We start from the raw sequence: 25,754 nt of genomic DNA, 5'->3' as shown, positions 1-25,754 counted from the left end.
AATGTTATTTGCAGTTAACAATTTTCTTTTTTCTTTATTACAATATTTATGGCAAGACTAGGTATATATATATATATAGGACTGTAGGCACAGACAGCGTTATACTTTACTCTGAAGGGTATTTTTTTAACAAAAACAGTAATTGCCTGCGTAATAATTTTTTTTACGAACAAAATCGGGAGACAGGGTTATATACGGTGGGATTATTATTTGAATAACTTAGTTTACAATACAAAATCCCTCTGCTTATACGTACATTTCGTAAAATTTGGAAAATAACGATCATAAAAAACATAGTAATCTATTTTCATTTATAATTTTTAACGAAGGCAATTCGTTTTACATCTTAATAATGGGCTATAACAGTTATAAGTATAAATTCACATTAATATTGAGAATCAATACATAAAATTGATTTGAACGTATCCTGGAAATGATAACTATAAGAGGAACGAGATAACGTTAGATTTGCATGCTGGTAAACAAACTTTACATAATCTTATGTAATTATGAGAAGATTTATGACATATACGTAACATTATTTAATAGAACAAAGTTATTACTGGCATGCTGCAACCATGGCTATCCTCTATGGCATTTGAACTTATGTCATGGAGTTTAATCTTTTTTTTGTCATGATAAGGTAATGTAAAAAAAAAATACTAGTGGCCATTGTCAACTATGTTATGATGTATTTATTTGTTTGTCTTTTTTACCAATGATTCGGCGGTGACGGCTAAATTATGCTTCCGTACTAATAATTAATAGATTAATATAATTATGGCAAGTCCCTTGCAGAAATATTTCGAAATCGAGATATTTAATTAGAAAAATAGGTAATATTATAAAAATAGGATTTACTACAAATTATATTGTATAAATGTTGCCATTAATGGTACGTGGCATAGCAATAAACTGTAAACTATGAAGGTAAAAATTTGTTCAATTTATGTCAAAGCGTGCTTGATCATACACATTTCAAATTAGTTATAATCCTACCTTTGTTACGATCTGACAAGATCCTCATAAGTGTAAACAAAATGAAATAAAACAAAAAGCGCGCGAACCTTCACGAAATACAGATTATCAATAATTATCTGGCAGGACGAGATCTCATTGACCTTTGCCTGAATTCTCTTTTTAAACATGTCCCTGATCCCTCAATCTGACGTGTGATTAACAACGTTTTACGCTTTTACATCATAGTATGGACATAACAATATGGGTATAATTTTAAAAATTAAGCCCGAGTGTTCACTTTAATATTGAGAAATAATGTATAAAATGTCATCGTCGTATGTCCAATTATTGCTAATGTCATAATGTGCCGTGTAATAAATCACGGAAGGCATAATAATTATGGTCGAATTTGAATTTGTATAATTGAGCGAAATTAAATGAAAGCTTCATAAAAATTAAAAAAAATGTTTGTGAATTGGTAATATTTTGAGTGGTTATGAAACGGTTAACGTTTTTACCATCAGTTCTTTCGGTTTAATAATACGTTTTGATTAACGAACGTATAAAAAACATAAGTCGTACGAAAATATAGCCAAATTATATTCCCACGGCTATCTGCTCCATTTACTTATTGCCAAATATGTTTTGATGATTAAATGTACACATATATTTAATCCAATGCATTATAAAGTAATTAAGATGAATGCAAAATAATTCGTAGTTAACATTTCACCAAGTCAAGGTCGCTGGAAGCAGATGCCTGCGTTATCTAGGTTATCTGTGTATTCATTCACACAGCGTTTAAGTGAGCAAGACGGAACTATTAGTGAATGGGTAAAATCTATGGCATTTAATAAGCTGGATGCCAAATCGGCCTTTTTATTGGAAGACGATGACGTTGCTAAACTCGAATAGTTTGATAACATCTTAGAACAGTCAAAACAAATTAACCGACTGACAAAACACAATTGGGAAGAAGCATTTTTGTTATTATTTTTTCAATATATGCAAATATACTTCGAGAATCTGTTTGAATATTACATATTTATCAATTAAGCAGATATATTTTTGAGTTTCACAACGAGGAATAGAGAAACTGATTTGATATGATGTTTAATAATTAGACTACTAGTAGGTAATGTAAGTGGACACTTCAGTGTAAAGAATATAGGAGGACAATATTTTATTAAATTTCTAGCATACCCTACCACGCATTGCTGTGGCTGAGTAATAATTAAAAATATTAAGATTATAAATTATTGGGACAAGTAATCGAAATAAAAACTATCCTATAAGTTGGACCAAATTACATATAAAATGTCAAATTTCATCAAAATCGGTTGAGTTGGTGAAGAGTTCATTGGGAACATACATCATGACACTGGATTTTTATATATTAAAATTATTTCTAAATAAATATCCATTCAAATGAATTACGTATTAACACCACAGCAGAGTAGAATTGTACAATTTTAATGTAATTAGTATCCTTAAAAACACGGTATTTATTCAAGGTGAATGCCATTGTTTAAAAATTGTCTCAGGATTGCTTGCAACCTTTGAGGTCATCTCATTGCTATAATGTTTAGTTATATATTCCTACTTCATAGATTTCCGACTGCATAGTTACTTGCCTTAACTTCATGTTATCGTATGTTGCGATGAATAAAAATGAATAACTCACAATTTAAATGTTTAATTTCACTCTTTTTATAGATAATAGTTGTCGCGTAAGTAACCTAACCTCTTAATCCAATTATAAAATACACTATTTCGATCTGAGAGTCGTATAGATATTTATTTTATGTGAATAAATCGATACATAAAAATTTAAATTAACGTAATTTAGAGAGTTATTAGAGTCGTAAACTAATTTGTGGTAACACATGAAATGCTTTCTTTGTAAGCTTTTCGATATTCGATAGTTGCGCTCCATGTTGCTTATACCTTCATCGCTTTCTACCGTCTGTGTATCTGCATGTTTAGGTCTCTAAAATGACGCAAAAGATTTTCAGGTTTTTTTGAATAGATCGAGTGAAACAAGAGGGAGGAGAAATTTTGAAAGAATAGAAAAAATTTGATCACGAGGCTAGCCTAGCCTCTCGGCCACCCGTGATCCTGGGATCTTCTCTTAAGGATCACGGGTGGCCGAGAGGCTAGGCGTTGCTACGGTTAGGCAAGAAACGCAGGTTCGAATCCTGTCTCGTGATCAAATTTTTCTATTCTTTCAAAATTTCTCATTTATAAAGCATTTCAATGCTATAAAACTAAAATTAAATTTAACAAGAAGGAGGTTTATATTATTGCAGCTGCAGGGTCGCTAGTAAAGTATAAACAAACAATTTTTAATAACACAGAAGAAATTTACGTGTCACGGTCTTCCATTTCGTTATAAATAATCAGCGAGCAGCGTGCGAACAGCCATTGTGTTGGTTTACGACAGAAACTTACAAAACGCCATCATATTTTACGATGGAACACAATTCGTGTCAAAAGTTGATCGATTTAATGTTTATATTAAAATTGGTATTTGAAATTATCTACAATTTAATCAAAACAAAATTCGTTCCACTTCATAATGCTAATTAAAACTTACTGGCTTTCAGAGTTGGTAATTTAATTAATAAGTAGCTTACACTTAATCGCGTCCTGACTTTACTTCTGTTTTCATAAAGTAAATAATTATAGCTATACAGATATATAATTTAACAACTCTATCATTAAATGAATTATTCATTATTTAAATAGCTTCAAATATTGGATTGCCAGGATTTCCGATGTGTACGATACATATTGCGTTTCCGGTACACATCTTAATAAAATACATCCTAGTTATTTTGACTCTAAGAGTTAAATGAAAATCTTGTATAAGAGAGACCTATTTCGAATGATACATACGAATAAAACACACTTATACATAGTGTATTCATATCTAGAAATACAAATAGAGAAGAGAGAGACTTTTAGATGTGTCTGATGGATAACCACATTTCTTTTAATCGGTAAGAAGTCACACGCACCGCAATAAGTAAATAGGTGTAATAAATATAAGTGATTATAAGGTGCGTATTCAAGGGTATTCGTTTGGAAGGTGCATAAACACACCAACGCATCCATTGTTCTTTAAACTATATGGCAAACATATTAGAAGGTACTACTTAGAAGGTATCTCTCGATCGAGCTGTTCGCATTCTTTACGCACGTACCGTCAACAAATAAAGCAAGTTTGCAAGTTTTCTAGGATTTGATTAATATTTTTTAAAGTAACTACCGCTTGAATTATTTATTATTTAGTTCAATGATTAGTGATTTATTCGTATGCTGTCTTATAATTTTGCTTTGCATCCAAAATATATTTCTTACAACAAAGAGATTTCAATTCGTGACTATAAGTCAATCGGACTGTCTTAAGTTTTTCTTTGTCTTTATAAATTTTGTTTCTCGTACGCAATTCTTGTAATAATTAAACTGCAACGATTTAATACAGGTATGAGGCTATACATCAGAGTCGTGAAACATAATTTGCACTTGATTTAAACATATTAATATCGTTGGAATGCTGTTTTAGAGACCTTTAAGGGTTAAGGGCCAATAGACGATCAAGTGCACAATTGAAATCAATACTAAGTGTGGTTTATATAAAGTACATCTTTGCATAACAAAAATATAGCAAATTTAAATTAATTGTCAACCGAACTTCATGGTTTCCTTGTCCTTGTTGACAATATTATAACACAAAAATAAAAGTCCAAAGAAAAATGTATCCAATGAATAAATACTGTCGGCATATTATCTCCTATATTTAACTATACCTGATTTTCACTATGACACCATATTCTTCTGAAAATTTAAATCGTGAAATATAACGAAAAAAAGGGTTATAAATAATTCATATTTTTATCGTTCTAATAATAAGGTCATGACCCCAAAATTTCTAAACTTAATACCTTTAAATCAGTCACGAAACGCGCGTAGGTTAGCAAAAAGTCACATTGACAATTTGACATGCAACAGACCCAAAAAGTGACCCACTTTTTGTCGGAAGACAAGCTTCTAAACGTGTAAAGAATATTTATATTATTGCAATTATTTTACGTTTTATGTAATAGCGATTGTGCCGTTTTATTACATTTTGTATGTGTTTTCGGTTACGTCGAAAAGACGTGTGGACTAGATTCAACATGAGGTACATTTATATGGATTGGGTCAGCCAATCGAAGGTATTTCTCTGACATAATGCCTCCCGTTACTTGGACCTGAATGGTATCATAAACGCTAGCAGGCTTAGAAAATAAGAATAGTTGGTACATCTTTTTAAGCCATGAGCGGGAAAATGACATGGTGTTTCGCCTGACGGTAAGCGATCAAAAGATGACTGTTTTTACATAATTATATACGTCTCGTGATAAGAATGAATCACGTACGGCGTGACCAGACGGCCGGCCGTAGCAATTTCACTCAGTTACGTAACATTAAGGTTCAAGGTCTGTGAATCTCGGATGTGTTACTTTCGGAGGTTATGTGTTACGGAGGTTATGTGGAACCCTATACCAAGACTTCGCTGTCAGTCTGTACGACTGTCAGATAGATAGTTGATATGAATTATTCGAGAAAACAGATTTGTGATAAAAATTCATTCCAATTAACGTAAAACTAGACACAACAAAAACAGAAATTTAGAACAATATAAAACAATATCTAATCTCACCTCAAAAAATATTAACAAACCGGAGTTATGACGTAAGAGAGGAAACCCACGCGGCGCCATGTCAAGACCACGTATTTTAATATGGTATTGTCACCATATTGGGAGATTGTCTGTAATAGTTATTGTAAAATGGCTATCAGTAGCGCCGTAACAGTTTAGTTACTTAATCTCCTCAGAAAGGATAGATTCTGCATAAGAGTTAGGTATAACATAAAAATATTTTAAGTTGGTTAATCACAATTAATGCAACAGTTACCTGCAATTTGGCATTGTCGGAATTAACCCAGCTCCCCTTATTACTCCAATATACCTCAGCCTTCTAAAAAACACGTTCCTTTCTCGTATTTTCTTGTGTTTAATTTTACGCGAGTATTATACATTTAGAAATTAAAAATTTTTGAACGGATTTTAAACGCGATTTATTCATTATATTACTAACCCGATGTTTCGAACACTCTACAGCGAGCGTTTTAACGGATTTTAAATGAATAAATCGCGTTTAAAATCCGTTAAAAAGCTTTTAATTTCTAAGCGTTCCTTTCTCATAAAAGCTTTCGTTGCTGCTTTACTAATTGATAATCCATATTTCGAGTAATGAAAACACCTTATACAGTCTCATTTTTGTAGATTAAAATGTTCTTTGTTATTTTTATTTTACCTCAGGGAGTCAGTTTAAATGGATGCCAGGATAATACAAGTGCTTATAGAATAATACCTTAATCCGTTAAATCCAATTTGATAAAGCGTAATTTACATTTAATTGGCCATTACTATGATCTTAGTTTTTATTGATGGCGTCTTCTTTTGGTATGAGGAAGTAGTAAGGCCTTGGCAATAAAATAATAAAAAAAAAATGCCTTTTGTTCGTGCTCTGATTAAATCAACAATCACATTTCGACTTTTTGTAAATGTTAATACAGTTTATTAATATTCTTTTGTATTAAGATGACCCTCGATAGGTCATGAATTTTTATTGGATATAATTTTGATTGCGTTTTAAGCCAAATTGTGGTTTCGTTGATTTGATTGCGTTTTTTTCTCGCGTCTTTTATGTGGACCAATTAATGTTATCGTCGTCGGCAGAAGTGCAGAAATGTTCAATATGTTTTGGATTTTTGATGCGTAGTACGTTAGTCACTGCTGGTATGTTTATAGCAATCAACGTTTTGTTTTATCTATGCCAAAATCGTTTTAATAATTATATACCTAATATGATGATAAAAATAAGTAATCGAAATATTTTATTACTATGTCTTACGGTTAGTCTATACTTCATTGCTGTTAGATGTTTTGATACTATGTAATACAATATCAGTGTATAACATATCGAAATATTAATTATGCCTTCATCGTCAGTTTATATTTATTCCCACTACTGGTACACAGGCTTCTCATGTAAAACGTTCATGTAAAACCTTTATTATGCTGGTGTCTTCCACACGATATTTTCGTTCTTCGATTCACACGAATATTAATTCGTGATTTCAATTCAATTTATTTCTATTCATTTAAGTCGGAGATCCTTGCACCACCACTGTTGTTATAATTATGCCCTAGTCATCTATTATCATTAAAAAACTTTAAACATGAAGCACACATAAACTCGTTGCTACATTTGCAAAACATGTGTATCGAAATAAAATTTTAATTATGATATTTCATTGATGTTCCGGCACACAAACTTCCTCTAAAATGCCGGAATTACATCGTAATGACTATAATTGTTCTTTTCTGGTCTTATTTGAAGCATGTACAAAATAATAACGTCTGTTTGTTAACCTGCTAAACAAAAGAGTCATCTGTCTATTCTGATATTGTAAATCTGTAGTTTGTCAATCCAGTTAAAAAAAGGAAGGTTATAAATTCAAATGCATTTTTTTTGTCTTTACCTCATAACTTTCGACTGAGTGAAACGATTTTGATAACTGTTTTTTTATTGAAATCTGGCGCCCATTTTATGGTCTAGTTTACAATTTGAAGGCGGTTCAGTGTTTTGTTAAATATAGTTAAGTCTTGCATTTCACGCACTAAGTACCTAATAGTAATTTTAATCGGACGTTCAGTTATCCAACCCTTATCAAGATCAGTTACTCTATTTATCGATGAAAGCTTTATGCTCAGGTTATAAAAACAGGACTTAAAATTTGAAGCTATGTGCTATACATTATAAAACATTACACTAAGTGTATATAATAAGAATCAGAGCATATATTATAAAAATGGAAAGAAAATCGCATTGAGAGCAGACGAAGTTATTTGTGTACCGATGTTATTTTTTAAAGTAAATAAAGTATCTGTATGCATTTATTTGTCTTTTGAGCTTTTAGTACGTTGGTGCATAATATAATGTATTTTTATTAATTTATATAGGAACACAGGAATATCGGGATAAAAAGTTGCCTATATGTTATTCCAGTTGTCTACCTGTCTACGTACTAAATTTCATTGCAATCGGTTCAGTAGTTTTTGCGTGAGAGAGCGACAAACACACACACACACATATCCTTACAAACTTCGCATTTATAATATTAGTAGGAAGTGGGATTATTTCCTGTTTTCCTTATTCGAAACGCAAGTGACTGGAATATTCTTAATCTGTAACCCGACGAGTACAATCTGGATCTATAAGTGTAGAATAAACAGGTACTTCTAGGGAAGCGCCCTTCATCTCAGATCACAGATTCGCGTAGAGTATTATGTTATATGTTGTTTCGCTAATCGAGTGCATGCGAAACCTCCTCCTTATAATTAAAAAAATAATTCTTCTAAATTCAATAATTATTCTAAAAAAACAGTTCTATAGTTTTATGTTATCTGTGACTATGCTTAAAAACGTGGTGCTGATACTTTTTAAGGTATTTATGTCTCATATGGGCTCATAAGTGTTTTTACATACTTAGGTAATAGAAGGTGCATTCGAGTCTATGTTTATTGACCATTACAACGTTGAATGTTAATCGGAATAAAACAATCAGTTAATGACCTGACAACGTGGGTGTCGACATAAATGTAATAACATTATAATAACTAATGACAAGTTGCTATGAGTGTTTCGATTGAACCTAGTCTAAAGTCATTTTCAATGTAAAATATGTTAAAACTATGAGGACGATTAATATATGCTTCTATTAGAAGTATATTTTAATACAGTGTGTGTATAAGACTTCAATTTGAAGTCGTTGCTCAGAATAAGTAAAATATAAATTAGCAAATATACGGATTTCGACTATATTTTTTTTTTTCTTTTTGACTTTAGTATCTTTTTAATTTTCCATTATATTTTATTTATTCACTTCCACATTAATTAATTAAAATTAAAAGATGCGTCAATAAATTTTAAATGAAACAATTATGTTACTGCATTAAATAATTAAATTAATTATTAGCTGCAAAAAAATTATGTAAGTGGATTATCTTGTTGAGATGTATACGTTTTTCAGAAACGTTATCTATGTAATTAAAATTAGTTATAATCGTGTTATCCAGTGTTTCATTTGGATTAGTTGTAACGAATAGGAATGCTTGGATTTTTAAGACATTTTTAAAATCTATAATCTACCATTTACTATTTTTATAAGGTTGATACGATATTGTATGAACGGTTCGTTAGACAAACTGACCATTTACGATTCGTGTAGTTATTTCTGAGAAGATGTTCAATCGTGCTTTATAGACTTGCGTAAGTTGTTTATTATGAATCTCTCGGCTGTGCCGTTTCTGTCCAAATTAATAACACTTATCGTCAGATGTGTCACACGTCATTATCGAATCCAGCTAAGCTTAAACAAAACTTCCAAGTAAATTAGAACAATACCTTTTTTATTTAATTTATTTGTCCAATAAGTTACATCCATAAGAATTCATTCAAAAATAGCGCTCACATCACAGAGTTATCTACCAAATATTCTCTTGATGTATACATTTTAAATCTTCTAAATGTGTTGATTCCAGATCTACCACATGTGCGATGGCCTCGGACGCCAGTTCAGCTACTCGTGCCCCAACACCACGCTGTTCCAGCAACGCATGCTGATATGCGACCACTGGTACATGGTCAACTGTTCCAACTCAGAGGATAATTATGATGCCAACTTGCTTATAGGTCAGTTACATCATTGTTATTATCAAGCTGTTGCCCGCATCTTCATCCGCGTGGTGCATAATTTCATCCCCTATTTTATCCTCTTGGTGTAGAATTTATCTAAATCCTTTGTTAGCGGATGCCTACATGATAGTGACCAAATTTCAGCCTGATTGGTGGGGTAGGTGGCCTGTGCGTTGATAGGTCAGTCAGTCAGTGACCTTGGCGCTTTATGTAATATTATGTATTATTGTTATTAAATGCTTAAAACTCAATTATTTACGCTTAGCTAACCGACAAGATAGGCACTCACTTTTCCATATATTCTTTTTACCTGATTGTAATAATTAATTTGTTATGAGTAAATCCATTCCAAACACTACCTAGTTACCATGACCAATTTGTTTTTTGTAATTAAATCGCATAAATTATGTTTAGATGTTATCCATCTAAGCATTTTATATGCGTGCTGAGTTTAAAAGCAGATAGGTATAAGTTTGACTTATAACCATGAATATTACGACATAATTATAATTTTTTAATCAGAATAATGTGTAAAACGCCTGATTATTTTTGGTAAGTTTTACGTAACTCATAGTTATTGTAATTAAATAATATTATAGTAGTAAAGTTAATTTGCAATAATTATGGAGTCATCCTTCAGTGGAGGTCGTTACAAACCTAACAGCTAGCCTTGCTACGTATTGCACTTAAAAATTATAATTTGATCTCTTGTTAATAATCAAAAGTACATTAAAGCACACGAGGAGTCAATCAAAATGAATTTCGTATAGATGCTTTAGTGTTTAAAAACCAATTGTATCGACTCAATGCATTGCATATTATTTTTTGTCTATATATGCTCAATGTAGTTGAAAATGGAATAAAATATTTATCTTCAAAAGGCATCAAGAAAAGTAATATATTTAACCGAGAGGCTGTTGATTATTTTCCAATTAGATAAGCCCTTTAAAGGAATGGAAAATATATTTGATTCACTACCACCTTCCATATTATTAAAATACTACCTGCGCCCTGCGGTTTCAACAGCGTAAGTCCGTTTCCCGTAGGAATATCGGGATAAAAAGTTGCCTATATGTTATTCCAGTTGTCCAACTATGTACGTACCAAATTTCATTGCAATCGGTTCAGTAGATTTTGCGTGAAAGAGCAGCAAACACACACACATTCTTACAAACTTTCGCATTTATAATATTTGTAGGATTAGTAGCATAGTAGGATAGGATTAGTAGGAAGTAGGATAAGCATTAGATAGAACGTTTGCGTGTAACTTCTCCGTAACCTTTCCTCATCTATTAGCTATTACTAAACTCTATATTCACATGGGCAAGTTGCAAAAACAGTTTTCAAATGCAATAAAAAAGTTGCATTGTCTATGATGTCTATCATTTTTTCCATAATTGTTTAGCGCCTATTATCCTTACATGGTCAGACATAATGGCACACAATACAAATATAATGGCCTAAACATTGTTTTACGTATAGCATTATATTATCTGTGGTTTTACTCAATTATTGTTTGTATGAATGGACATAATCAAGTGCAGTGCCCTTGATAGTATTTCCGTGTGTCCGTTACATGGGTGCTATAATTGGGCACTTTTTTGCGTGTTAGCACGAATACAGTAATGTATCGTCGGATGTCAGAGTTCACGCGGTAATGACCCGTTTGTTAACCGAAGGTCGTGTACCCATTTTAATAAATCATCTGTAATGCAGTAAGCGTCAAGCAATTAATGGGCCAAGATTTTAGTCAGAATTATTCAGTTGTATTTGATATCATGTCTTGGCTTGGCTACAGTCCTTAAACTTAATTGGTTACAAAAAAAAATTCTCAATCTTTTCTTTTAACTGATAATTATAACATTCGTACGCATTTTCTTTAACTGGAATTCGATTGTATTAACTTAAAAAATTAATTCGTGCGGTTGATTAAATGACGTTAGGTATTCATAGGTATAGCACATGGAAAATATGTTTTTACAAAGTGCGATGGATTCGTGATAACATTGCACGCAATTAACTTACGTCGTAGTTTCCTTGTTCTCTAATTAAATATGTTATGCAACGATTATCTGATAGTTTTTTTTTTAATTCCAGGTCAAAGAGATAAACCGTTCGTGTCTGAAGATGAGATGCGGCAACGGACCCCGCGACCAGACATACTCTCTGTTCCACCAAATAGTAATTACTACGATGGACTTAAAGAATCTGAGACAAAGGTAATAAAATCTCTGTATTTGTTTGTTAAAGCCATTTCACGTAAGAGCAAGATCAATGAACTCAGTAATATAACAGCGAACTGCTTTCCTTCATTGATTTATAGTTTCATTATATGAAAATTACCTACCATGAAAAATAATTAATATAAAATACTATGAAAATTGTTACCGTAAAAGATTCCTGACTTATTTTGTTATTTGTTTTATTCAATGATGCTTTTTTGATATATTGATTGCTTGATAGTTAATAAAGCTTTGATATTATATGTGTTAGTTAGTTGTTAAAACATGCAATTTACTCTCTTTCAGTTCTTGATTCATCCGGGGAACAGTATCGTCGGCATAGCTGATTCTCTATCAAGCGCCAACAACAACGATTTGGACAGTGACAAGCAAAACTACCGTCCACCTTCATCCTGGTCTACCGGTATCGGCCTGCGATCCACTACTCCTCGCTACGTAAACAATGATAATGATGATATATTAGCCCAACCCACGATTCACACCCCCGTCAAAGAATCCACTAAGATACAACCGCCGTCTCAAGAATTGAATCCTCCGTTCCTTCCTTCACCGGGCTCAACTGATGGCGCCAACCAATTGGACATCAGAATGGAACCAGAAGATTCAGTATATAATTTCATTAAAAGGTTCGATCCTAATTCTCCTGACACACGCAATACTGGAACATCCATGACTCAAGCGGAAATCCTAAACCTGAACCAACATTTGCCCGCTGGCCAAGTCAGCTCAGAGGAAGACAGAACACCGCGCAAAAATAAAAACCACGATAAGAACTTTAACTTCGTCAAGGTGGATAGTAAGAAAGGATCGAAAAGTGAATCCAGATTTGATTCAGTCAATTCCAAAGTAAAGTTACAAGATAGCCTTCCTTCAACGCAAAGTATACCAGAGCCTTCAAAAGATTTGCTGCCACCGAAAAAAGATTTCCCAGCACCGGGTTTGACTACTACAATGGGGCCACCTATTTACTACGAATGGAAATGGGCTGTCCCTGCGTTGGATCTGGAACCACCAAAATTTAGCAACTTCACAAATGTTACTAATGTTCCACAAAAGTCTCAGGGAAAACGACCATTTAGCGCACCAAGAACCACTCCAGCAACTATTGATCCAACTCCAAGCAACACAGAGTACAACATTAGCTCATACTTCGTCCCTGATTACGTATTTCCTTTGGACAATCCTCACCCGGGTTACGGTGATGATGAAGCACAGACTTCCTTTCAAGTTGAGGTATCCAGGCCTGGGAGGTCCAGCTATGGAGAAAACCCTAATTGTCCTCAATGCCATCCAGCCTATCTTGAACCTGGTAAATGCGAGCCTTGTGTAGTTAAACGGTAACACTCTTAGGAAATTATTTATTTACACATGTACCTGTACATGGCATCCTAACGGTTCATCCCTTTTTTAAACTAAACAGAGAACTTATCCTCAATGTCAATTTGAAGAATGCAAGATAAAGATATTCAGTGTATCTTTGTAGAAGATAAACAGAAGCATTCAGCGAGACTTAATTTTGCACTGCAATACACCAAAAATAAAAGTAACCAAGAATAAGCCCTAAACAATACGTTTTATAATTTGGTGTACACCCAGTCAAAATTACGACACTTACTAGTAATTTTAAATGCCTATTAACTTGAAACAATTTTAATTCTCTCAAATAGTAACACGCTAGAATCGTTATAATTTAAATAGATAAGGTTTTTATATACACTATATTGTATTATATATACATATATATTTAATAAATACAAGTGAATATAATATATATTAAAGTTATAAGCAAAAGAACAAAATTATATAAAAATAAACATAATTATTTTGATTGCAATGTTTTCAATGTTGAGTGACCGTAAAGTTATGTCTAAGATTACCGAGAAATTTTAATTTGTCGAAAAACTGCTTACAGTTTAGCGTTTTTACAATGAAATGGCGACATAAGTTAAAACACTTAAAAATGCTGTTACATCTTGCCATTTTGACAAAGTAACGCTTTATACTTACTTATTGTTATTATATTTTTGGCTAATAATTATATTGTATCATGTGTTTGTTACTGACATCTGTTGTTTATTAATTTGTCATAGTTGTGTACAAATAGATTTATTTTTATACATTGTTGTAAATTTTTACACGTGCCTATGTAAAAGTTAAGTTAAATTAAATACTAAAATGTATTTTTTGTTTTATTTAGGTATGCATACTTTATTATAAGTTATTTAAAGTAGACATTTGATTGTCTAATTTATTAATTATTTATATTATATTTTACAATATAATTTATTGCCGCACTGTCCCCGGGCGGCATACGGAAAGGGCCGAAACGAAGCGCCAATTAATTAATTCAGAAAATATAAAGTACTTAGATATGATATACAGCCTAGTGACTCACGAACCGACTAACAACTGGCGAGTACAGGTTGGTCCTAGGCAGCGAAAATCTGCTTAACACAACTGAATCAAATAGATAAGCAAATAATATAATTGTCAGTCTTTTTTTTTTTGCAGTGTACCCTTTTATTTTAATTTTATAACTGAAACTACACTAACATTATAAAGTTTCAAAGGCGTGAAATAGTAATTTGCTACTGTGTTTCGTTTAGTTAGTGGGGGATCCGGAGCTCCGCATCCTATTCCTTACCTTGCCCAATCCTTTCGTTCATTACGCTTACCTATCTGCCTACCTTACCTTACCCTCGGCAATCCATTTGCATAGATCTATAAACAACCTTGTATAATATATATATATCGACATAAGGTGGTCAGGATTGTCTTCGGCCATGCTTCCAAGCGTGTAGGCAGTGGATACGAGCAAGGGAAATAAAAGTTACTTCGAATTGAAAGTCGGTTGTAATTCAAATTTAAATTAAATGACAATCACTTTAACCGTTAACTTAATTTTACACTTAAAAATTGGAACGCGGTACAGTTCCCAGGAGACTTGCTATCGCAGAGACGGCTGGACAATTTCTGACTGTCCCGCTCGGCTTACGCCCCTCCTAGACTCTGTATAACGCTATTAGACGGCGCTGGCGCTCCAATATCTCTACGCTTTCTTCGGTTGTTAGTTATGTATCCAATAGATGGCACTCGCAGTCCAATACCTGTATGTTTTGATCAATTTTTAGTTTGTATCCGACATATATATCCAATGGATGGTGTTTGAAGAAGGCGTATGCCAAAAGGCATTCTGAACAAGGAGACATTTTATGATTGAACAAAATGAATCCACAATATTATAAATACAAATTCTTTTAGTTCAGAATAAATGGTCTTATTATTTAAACAATCTTACGCTTCTGTAAATTTTCATAGTTAGTGAAGGCGCTTACCATTAGACGACCCACCAGCACCTTTGTCAATGATGACATGATAAAAATCTCGGCTGCATCTGGGTGGAGCCAAAGCAAGTGGCCAGTATAAAATGATATTCCTCATAGTTTACATATCTGCTGATACGTGTGTTTTTGCGTGAAAACGTTACAAATATTCAAAAATGCGTAAATACAAAAATACAAAATTTACCTCTGTTTTACCTGTTTATAATATTAGTGTAGATTATATTATATTATTATCTATGCGATACTGATTTGGTGTCTATGGTTTAAAAAAAATTATTTCTTTTTATTTATTCGTCTATGGATTCAACCATAGATTATACACTTATGTACTGATTCAACCTTCGGAGTAACTAGTACTTAATCTGTGACTTCAATAAATTCATATTTCACATTTCAGAGTTCAGTTCAGACACCTGTCAGTGATAAAAAAAATTATTAAGAAATGCTCTTATGAAAAACTATTTGTCCAATTGCAGTATTTTGTACTATATCAATGTTAAGTATAATAATGAAATTAAGTAAAGCTTTGTAAAGATTCAGTAAATGTCAGCATATATTTGTATACTCTTGAACTGGTAATTGCATTGCAAGAATGAGTAAGACTAACCCGCTGGGCTTACTCGTAAATTATGGCGATTCCGATGATTCTGACGATGGTTCATCAGTGTCCAAGAAGCCGCAAGCCAATGCAAAACTACCAACAAGCTACGCGACAAATAACCACGCTTCGGCCGCCATACATCCACCGCCAATATCCCATTGCCGTAAGTGACAATATCACAACAATAGCCTAAAAACAATTTTAGAATACCTGAGCATTTTTGTACCGACAATAATTGAATTTCAATTAGTTTCATTGAAATAAACATATTGCTCCTCTTTGTTGTTTGTTGGAATAATAATTTAGATAAACCTATAGATAATTCGCCTTCCTTGTTCTTATAAATATATTTAATATTTGTCTGATGTAAAAACTTTTTCATATGTAGCCTGGTCTGCTTGCTATGATGAGAATAGTGGCTTCACCTATTACTGGAATCAACATACAAATGCAGTCACTTGGGAAGCCCCTCCTGAATATTTGTTGGCACTGAAATTAGCTCAACAGCAGTTGAACACAGCAGGTAAGTTGTTTCATTATTTTTAGTTGTTTCTTTGGTGAATACAATTTTTACAAAAGTATCAATAATGATAAAAATATTCAGTAATGTACAGGAATAGTATTTTCTTGTGTTTGATTTTACGCGAGTATTTTACATTTAGAAATTAAAAACTTTATAATGCATATTAAATGTGATGTATTCATTATATTATTAATCTGATGTTTCGAACACTTTGCATCAAGCACGATCAGACTGTAATATAGTGAGTAAATGGCATTTATAATCTGTTAAAAACACTTTAATGTCTAAATGTAAATACTCACATAAAATAAAAAAAAACTGATTCTTTATTTAAAAGATGAATTTTTCAGGTTCCACAGAAGTATCAGCAGAGGAATGGCAATTGTATCAACAAGCTTTAGCGGAGAAACAAAGCACTCAAGCAAAAGTAACAAAGCCTTCAATTAAAACTTCCAAGAAAAACGATAAAGCTTCCTCTAAAGACAAGAAAAATTCAAAGAAAAGGCCGTCTAGTGACAGTGAAGATGAGTAAGTATATTCATACAGTTTGAATAATTTTAACCAACATAGTATTTGTTCTAATAAATTTTTTTCAATGATAAAATATATATGTATATTTCATGCACACTGTGGGCTTGTATAACTTAGCATGGTAATTTAATATAAATTTTGACATATTTCAAAAACATTTCTAATTATGGTAAAATCTACTCATACTCTATCAATATATCCTAATCTATCAATAATCACTGTAACTTTGTTTCTAAGTCCGCATTTTGTATTACAGATACAAAATAGAGCTGATCACGTCCTACCACAACTCAGATTCAGACTCAAATGATGAGCAAGAAGTTGCTAAAGCAAAACCAGTAACACAGAAGCCTGTGGCACCGAAGCATCAGCCAAAGAAACAGAAGACCAAAACGGTGGAGTATGGACCTTCGTTACCTGAAAATCAAAGTTATTCGGCCCCCATCGGCCCAGAATTACCTGATGATATGGTTCAAGAGGTGAAACCAGAGGAGAGTAAAGTTGAAAGTGTGAAGGAAGAGGTATTATATATCTATAGATTTAAAGCATAGTATTTCATAACTGAGTGTGCAAATATATAGACTACTAAAGTTATGTAAACATAGAAAAAATGTGTTAAATTATTTTTTTTTAAAGGGAACACCATGTTTTAGTGTTGAATTTGCTAACCGTGTATAATACTATTTCAGATTGATGAAGTATGATTTCAATCTGAAGATACATATTATGTTTTTTTATTATATTCATAGTAAATCAATTACATAGATTTATAAAGATTTTTTTGTGATTTTTCAAGCAAATTAGTTGCTTCAATTGAAAGCAATGTATTGCCAACATGAATTTGAGCTATATGTAATATGTCTGCTCACTTTTGCCACTCAGTTCCATTTATTATTTTTTTTTTTTTGTCCTTTTGAACACCAATGATGAGAAGCGCAATCTGAGTATGCAAATCATGGCAATAGCCACACAGTAATTTTTCAATCTCACTAAATTTGTCATTGTTATTTAATTTTTGACTCACTTTGCAAAAATTATGTCATCTTATAGTTTTTGCTTTGTGAATTCTTTAGTTATTTAATGATATAGATTTTAGTGAAATTGGATTTATTACTATGCAGAATGATGGCTAAGTTTTCAATCTGAGGTGAATAAAATAATATTGAAATCCTAAGAATTTAATTGAAAATGTATTAAGATCATAGTTTATTGCATAACAGGAAAGAAAAGTGAATCCTAAGCCAGTTACAACAAAATCTGATGAAGACAGTCAAGACGAAAGTGAATTGTTAAAGAAACTCAAAGACAAGGCAATGTTGTTAGAAAAGCTGGGGGGTGAACTTCCATCAGAACTGCAGAAGATAATAAAAGATGACGCATCACGAACAAATTCACCCAAATCAGTGAAGGATCTAGACATCGATGAGTTATTACAAGAGATCGAACAGAAGGAACTACCAAAAGCTAAAAGTAAAAAAGTAGATATGTTTGATGGTAATAATAGTGCAACGAACTCGCCTCGTAGTCTAACGCCAAGTCTAGAAGACAAACAAACAAATGGTCCCATGTTATTCCCTAGTGCAATTAATATAGATGAAAGTAAACCTGTCGATAAACCTCCGCCTCCGCCACCTGAAAAGGAAAAGAAGAAAAACATCTATCTTACAGACGTAACGGAAGGAGAAACAAGAAAACTCAGGATATCAAAATCTGTTCTTCCAAAGAAAGAGAAAATAGAAGTACCAGCATATACAACAAAATATAGTCAGCATATCGAAGGGTTTTCAAGTGAACGAATGGGGTTGGGTTTTACTAATGAAGAGAGTGAAGACAGTGCGCCGAAGAATGCTATCAATTATGGGAACGGGTTGATGTTTACGAAAGGTGAAGTGCTGAATGAAGATAAAAAAGATGAAGCATTGGATGATCTGTCGGATTTGGTAGAAGCAAAGTTAAAGTACCTGATGCAAGTGCAACCGGCACCGCTCACTCCGGTGCAGGAGATGATGGTACAAATGCAGGTGAGCTATCTTTACTTATATTTACTTTTGATTGGTTATGGTGGAGGGGGAATCACATTTATAAAGAATATTGCTATAGATTCTTTTATATTTGGATTTGAACATAATCTGTATAGTTAACATTCAATCACCGATGACTCATACAATTTCATTCTGATTAAATAACTTCGCACAAAGAAAATTCGCGGGAAGCTTTGTACCTTGATGAAAATGTTTACTACATGGTTTTTCCACGCAGACCTGTGAGCTCTTGAGCTCTTGAGCTCTTAACTGTTCTGGGCAGTGGTCCCATCCGGTTGTAGCAACGCTGCCTGCAACCTGGTCCGAGATGTTCTTACCTAGCATCAGGTCATACCATCTGTCCGAATTACATGTATAACCAGGTAATAACGCATTCCAGACGCTAGTATCGGCGTTCCGCGCGGGCGCGCTCTCCGCGCCGTACTGGCGGCGCTGGGTGGAGGGCGCGGCGGCGGCGCTCGGCGCGCACGAGCGGAGCGCCGCGCCGCCCGGCTGGCACTGCGTCTTCCAGAGGTACGCGCTTCTATATATAGCCTCGCACGCACACGCAAACACGCACACCTACACGTACACGTACACGTACACGCATGCACACACGCGTGCGCGCGTACCGACACACGATATACGTATTTGTGTTACTGTATAACGCCATAATAAAATTAAAGTTGTGAGATTATAGCCGTGATCGAATACATAATTTTTGCTATTTACAAATCAAAACTAACAGCAATAATTAAAAACTCCATATTGATAAATAAAAAAATATGTATTTAAACGCAAGATTATATTTGTAACACACTATTCATAATTCATATTCAACTACATTCACTTCAACCTGTTAATTGTCACACGATACACTTTCGCGATGTTTCGTAACTATATACAAGAGAACACCTACGTGAATGATTTAAAATAATGAAATTGTGCTATAGTTTGGTAAGAGAATGTGGAATAAATAAAATGAAAGATAGATACATTTCCATTTTTTAACATTTAAATAATGATGATATGGTCCTTCGAGCTGGATTCATAGTGAGATTTCATATGGCGGGAGGCTCATGAAGATTGTTCATTTTATTTTTATTGATCATGTTCTCTCATCAAACGTAATTACTCATTTATACAATATGTTTTGAAACATTTTGAAATGCATTTTAAAAATATTGATACCCATTTCAATATAACGTCTTATAAAGCTGATACTGACATATTATTTTATTCAGTCAGTTCACATCAATAAAAAAATCATTATTGTATGCAAATTATATTGCAATTTTATTTTAAAACGCGTCTTGTACTATTCATATATTTTTTTATTCTTATCAGCTTTGAGTTACCAGATAAACGAATTTGTGGAGTGAAGTATGCTTAAAAATGCCTATATATACTAGAATTAAGGCACAAATAAAGTCTGATTTTTAATATGTTAGTATATTGTGATATAAATGTGATACAAAGAGTACCTGAGTTATTATTGTTAAATAAAACATTTATTGATATCATTTTGAGTTTCTTTGATTCTGTAACCCGATAATTTGTAACGATAAAACTGTTTAGAGGTTTAACACCTTGTCTCTCATCTGCTGGCCCTTATTAGTATTATTTTATAGTTTTATAGTGATTTTTCGTTCGACTTAAAATATTTTATATGTGTGATTTATTTGTTGTATAATTTATTAAAAATTAAAACATCGGTAAATATTCGTTGAATAGATTATTTATTCTTGGAAAATATATGTAATACTTCCAATAGTATATTTGTCAACACAAAGCATTCTTGTCCAGCTGTCGTCTAGTTAGCTTGAACGCTGAACTAATGTCAAGACATTATAACAAATGCCGACTTTTGTTGTTGTAATTGTAAAATTATATATTTTGTTCATTCATCCATCAGTATATAAAGACAGAGTATTAATATGGGCCAAGAAAACTTATTGTAAAACTACTGAAAGTTCCAACAAAACGCTGAAGCGACACGAAGAGAGAAGACAATCTGTTGCGGAGGCTTACCGCGCGTTCGACTCTGGTAAGATGAAATTTTCGTTATTTACTATTCATATTCTTGATAATGCACTTTGATCTGTTCCAGAAGGGCATAAGGACGAAAATCGTATGGCGGTCGAGCTTCTGTTACTTATACGTAGCTCCTTACAGCTCATGGGTTTAGTATAAACACATACATATTTATATGGGACTGGTGCAGAAATCGGGGTTTCTGTTTGTTGGCGCTTTCTGAACTGGTCCCTGGTGTCATAGTTTAAGTTGGCCCCGTGATTTTAGTTGGTGGTATGGCGTTTTAAGCACACGTAGTGTAGTATGATTGGCTGGATAGTAATAAAAAAATATCTATATAAAAAAGTCATAAGAGGATTTCATATAGAGCACTTGCAATTATAGATGGGATTCGAGAAATTCAATGGTGAAAACGAGTGTTTAAAATTGACTGGTTTAGGATTGAGCTTAGAAGAAAACTTTCACTTTTTCAAATCTCAAATTTATTTCTTATTATATAGATTTCTTCTTTTATACAAATGTATAGTTAAAAAACAAAAATAATACAGCAATTCTTCTACCGTGTAAAATTTGTCAAAAATTTTTTTAATTAAACAAACCTTCAATTTAGGTGTCATTGGATAAAAGTTGTATTATCATTTCTTTTTTTTTTTCAAATCCCTACTAATATTATAAATGCGAAAGTAACTCTGTCTGTCTGTCTGTCTGTTACGCTTTCACGCCTAAACCACTGAACCGATTTTGATAAAATTTGGTATGATGATAGAACTGAACTTGGGAAAGGACATAGGATACTTTTTATCGCGAAAAAAGGGTAGAAAGGGTTGGAAGAGGGGATGAAAGTTTGTATGAAAGTTCGATCGTCAAACCGATTTTGATGAAACTTGATATGAAGGTGGAGCTAAACGTGGAAAAGAACAAACCATACTTTTTAATGCGAAGAAAATACTCCTTACCATGTCGCGCGATATAAGCGAATTCTACGCGGGCGAAGCCGCGGCCTAAAAAAGCTAGTTGATTATAAAATAACCAATATGATACATCACTTATTATAGTTCCATGGGCGACTTTTCATATTTTGTACAAAATTGACATTTCATGTCTTAAACAAACCAAATGATCTGTCAATATTTCAAATTATTCAATCATTATCGACACAAAACTTTTTTAAACCACGCCTAACGCTCGATTTCTTTCAATTTAATTCCATCACTGAGATCTCTTAAATTATTGACACGAATCCTTTTAAACGCAGACCAAATCGTGTGTACCTTCCGATTGAATTCACGTATGCGTACCGAACAAAACGCTTAAAGCGCAATCCGCCAGCTAAAGTCGCGGGCCGTGCGAGCAGCGAGCCAATCAGATGTAAGGACGCGACGGTTTGCCCAGGTCGGCGGGGCGCTACAGCTACAAGCGCGAGGCGGACGGGCTCGTGCAGTGGGAGTACCCCGCCGTGGCCAGCACGGACATGGAGATATGCACCACGCCGCCGCCGCCCGACGTCACGGTATGTATACTGGAACGCGATCTGTCAAGAGTTTTTTCTTTTTGTATAAAAAAATAATGTGATAGTGAAACGAGACGAAAAGCTGACAATTTTTATTATAATTCTATCTACGTACCAAATTTCATTGCATCAGTAGTTTTTGCGTGAAAGAACAACAAACACACACACATCCTTACAAACTTTCGCATTTATAATATTAGTAGGAAGGATATAAGAAAGAATATCAGATATAAGATAAGATTATAAAATTATATTAAATTAATGAGAAAAAATTTGATCACGAGGCGGGATTTGGGCCTGCGTCTTGCCAAACCGTAGCAACGCTTACCCTCTTGGCCCCCCTCGTTCCCGCCTTAGTAATTTAATTTGGATCGCGGAAAATTTCTCATTTACAAAGCATTTCAATGTTATAAAACTATAAATTAAAATATATTAAATGAAACTTATTCTAATTTAAATCAGTATGAATTAAAATATCGTATTATTTGCCCAGGAGAGTACTCCCCCGCCGCCGCCGCCGCCGTCCCCCCCGCGGCTGCCGACGCCGCCGCCGCCCGCGTGGGACGACCCGCCCCCGCCCGGTACTGACGACGCGCCGCACACGCCGCACGTGCAGCACACGCCGCACACGCCGCTGGTGCAGCCCCCGCCTCCGCCGCCCGTGAGTGTATAACACACGATACTACACACATTATATATTATCCAATCAAACAATGCTCACTATGGTACACATCAGCTTACACACCATATTGCAGAAATATTCATTCATTTTCATCTAAAACAAAGAAGAATTAAACAAAGAAGTCTGAATGATCGAGGATATTAAACACATTATACACACAAACTCAATATTATTTGTTAAACTTTTTTTTTCGTATTTTCAGGAACCGAAGAAAGAGATAGGCGATGAACTTCTCTCGTTCTATAGCGATATAGCAGAATTGGAGAAGCATTCTTCCGGCCCGCCCACTGCTTCCAACTCGCCCGAACTGAGCAGAGAGAGTGAGAGGGGAAGAGAGAGAGAGAAGAGACACCGGGAGAGTGAGAAGGGAAGAGAGAGAGATAAGAGATATAGAGAGAGTGAGGTGAAACAAGTTGAGAAGATTGAGAGATGCGAAAAGGAGAAAAGTAGACGGAAGAGTAAGGTGAGTTAGGAATGTAACTGTACTGTTGATTTTATAAATTTTAGTGTGTGGTTTGTTTCTTTTAAGAAAAGTAAACTAGCAGATATAAAATATAATAATATAAAGAACATAATAATTTACTTTACGAATATTATAAAGATGAAGAGTATGTCTCTGTATGTTCGATTTGAAAAAAAATTTCAGTGTTAGATAAGCCATTTATTGAGGAAGGTTATATAACATCAGATACTACGCGGCCAAATCCGCGGCACAGCTAGTTATGTTATAATAATCCTAGATGTTAGATAGAGTAAAAAGTAATCCTTACAAGTAAAATGTGTAAGTAGATTCTCGTTTTATAGATGCTAGATATTGAAAAGTATTTTGTTTCAGTTTTTTCATAATATCATGTAAAAAGAATAAGGAATCGAATTCACAACCGCCAGTCCTATAGTCGCTCACTACTCTCTAACCACGGCGCCAACAGAAACATGTATAAATAATAGATGAAACATATTACAGAAACAGTATTATATCGTGTCTATAAATGTGTTTGTTTTTAATTTATCTAAGAGAATAACAATTATTTTTTTTTTCCATTCACAGGTAAAAATCTCGAGTTCAATAGGAATGAAGCATAAGACAGTGTCGTCTCTTGTCGCTAAATGGCAACAGGTTGCAGAAGAGATTAATTCTGATTGAAAATTCTTATTTTTGACTAGAAATGCAAAACTTCCATTTTTGTCAACAGAGGGCACTGAAATTAAGTCTGTGTAATTACACCGGTGTTCATAGATGGCGCTGATATTAAAAAATTACTCGTATAAGTTGTTGTATATATTAGGATCACTTTGTATTATTTGTAGTTTAATAAATAATATAATATACATTATGGTTTTATTTTATCGATATTCAATAAAATAAATATTGATATAATATTGTTAAGTCATACACACATTAGATTGGTAGGACGCATTTTAAGATAAATTTTTATTGAGTACAACTGGGTATCAAGATATTTTGTAAACGTGTCCGATATTTTTAAAACTTAGCAATGGTTAAAGTTCACACATCGTCGCATTTTCATCAAAATCATTGTTCTGTGTGAAGGAGCTAAGGAATTGGTGCTAAATATCATTGATTGTTATCATTATTTCAGAGCAATTAGTTATTCTTGTAGGGTTTTATCTGTAGAAATTTTATGAAACATACATAACGACTTAACAGCAATATGAACAAGTAAATATTTATAACAAATCTATAAAGGAATCGGTACAGAAACTTCAATTGGAAAATCCTGGGGGGTTTATTTAAAACCTATAGGTAGTCACATTAAGTTGTATTTTTATAATAATTAACAAATATTATGCGATATAACTATGATAATATGTGATATATTATTATAAATGCGACATAATGCTCCACATTTCGCGACTCATAATATGTTAACATATATATAACCATCGGATTTGGGTCGATTTAACCGAGCGTCCCTTAAGAGGATCCCATCTCCGTACGCTATTACATTACCTCTATATTGCGTCAAACAACACTAGCTTTTCTCGGCTTCCCCTGGTTGACGGGGAATAAAATGAATATAGCCAAATGCCTCAGTGAAGAGCGTAGTTTTCGGTCGTTGCGTCGTTTGTTTGTTATGTCGAAACAAATAATTGTTTTTTTTTCTTGCCTATCAAACAGTGATCATTGCCGATTTATTAAAACCGTTAAAATCCACTTTAATTTCAAACTTATTATTAAATTGAAGTATTCTTTCCAATTAATTAGATAATGTCCTTTTACCAAATAAATAGATTATCAAAAGATGGTCTGTGATATAGAGAATTATGTGTCTTCGTAGATTCTTCTATCGTTGATTTTTGTTTATAGTTATCTGATAATCTGACAAGCAGGGGGTAAGAATTATATTTTGTATCAACTACTTAAAGTAGTATCTGGTAGGCAAGTCTACTAAAGCATATTCTTTATAATCTATTTTTTTTTCTTTATAATCTAATTTAATCTGTCTGTTGATATTTAATTTGATATATAT

At 33.3% G+C, this 25,754-nt stretch overlaps 2 protein-coding genes across 9 annotated transcripts in view; both read left to right on the top strand.

Annotated features, from left to right (window-relative positions):
• Positions 1-13,970, top strand: part of LOC119833911 — a 36,983-nt gene extending 23,013 nt beyond the window's left edge. For all 8 annotated transcript variants that reach the window (XM_038358134.1, XM_038358142.1, XM_038358136.1 and 5 more), the window contains exons 4-6: positions 9,620-9,770; positions 11,871-11,992; positions 12,302-13,970. In XM_038358134.1, the coding sequence (XP_038214062.1) occupies positions 9,620-9,770; positions 11,871-11,992; positions 12,302-13,357 (1,329 nt within the window). In that variant the 3' untranslated portion in view covers positions 13,358-13,970. The remainder of the gene's footprint in view (positions 1-9,619; positions 9,771-11,870; positions 11,993-12,301) is intronic.
• A 1,752-nt stretch (positions 13,971-15,722) lies between these two features.
• Positions 15,723-24,591, top strand: LOC119833861 (formin-binding protein 4-like). Its single transcript, XM_038358065.1, has 10 exons — positions 15,723-16,124; positions 16,350-16,484; positions 16,835-17,012; positions 17,272-17,536; positions 18,236-19,036; positions 19,437-19,570; positions 22,463-22,580; positions 23,074-23,241; positions 23,465-23,725; positions 24,311-24,591. Exons 1-10 carry the CDS (start codon positions 15,953-15,955, stop codon positions 24,404-24,406), a joined length of 2,328 nt encoding a protein of 775 aa, XP_038213993.1. The 5' UTR covers positions 15,723-15,952; the 3' UTR covers positions 24,407-24,591.
• Positions 24,592-25,754: the final 1,163 nt, after the last annotated feature.

The sequence above is a fragment of the Zerene cesonia genome, chromosome 18, assembly GCF_012273895.1.
Source record: "Zerene cesonia ecotype Mississippi chromosome 18, Zerene_cesonia_1.1, whole genome shotgun sequence".
Classification (NCBI taxonomy): Eukaryota; Metazoa; Arthropoda; class Insecta; order Lepidoptera; family Pieridae; genus Zerene; species Zerene cesonia.
This window is presented reverse-complemented; position numbering and strand designations above follow the sequence as displayed.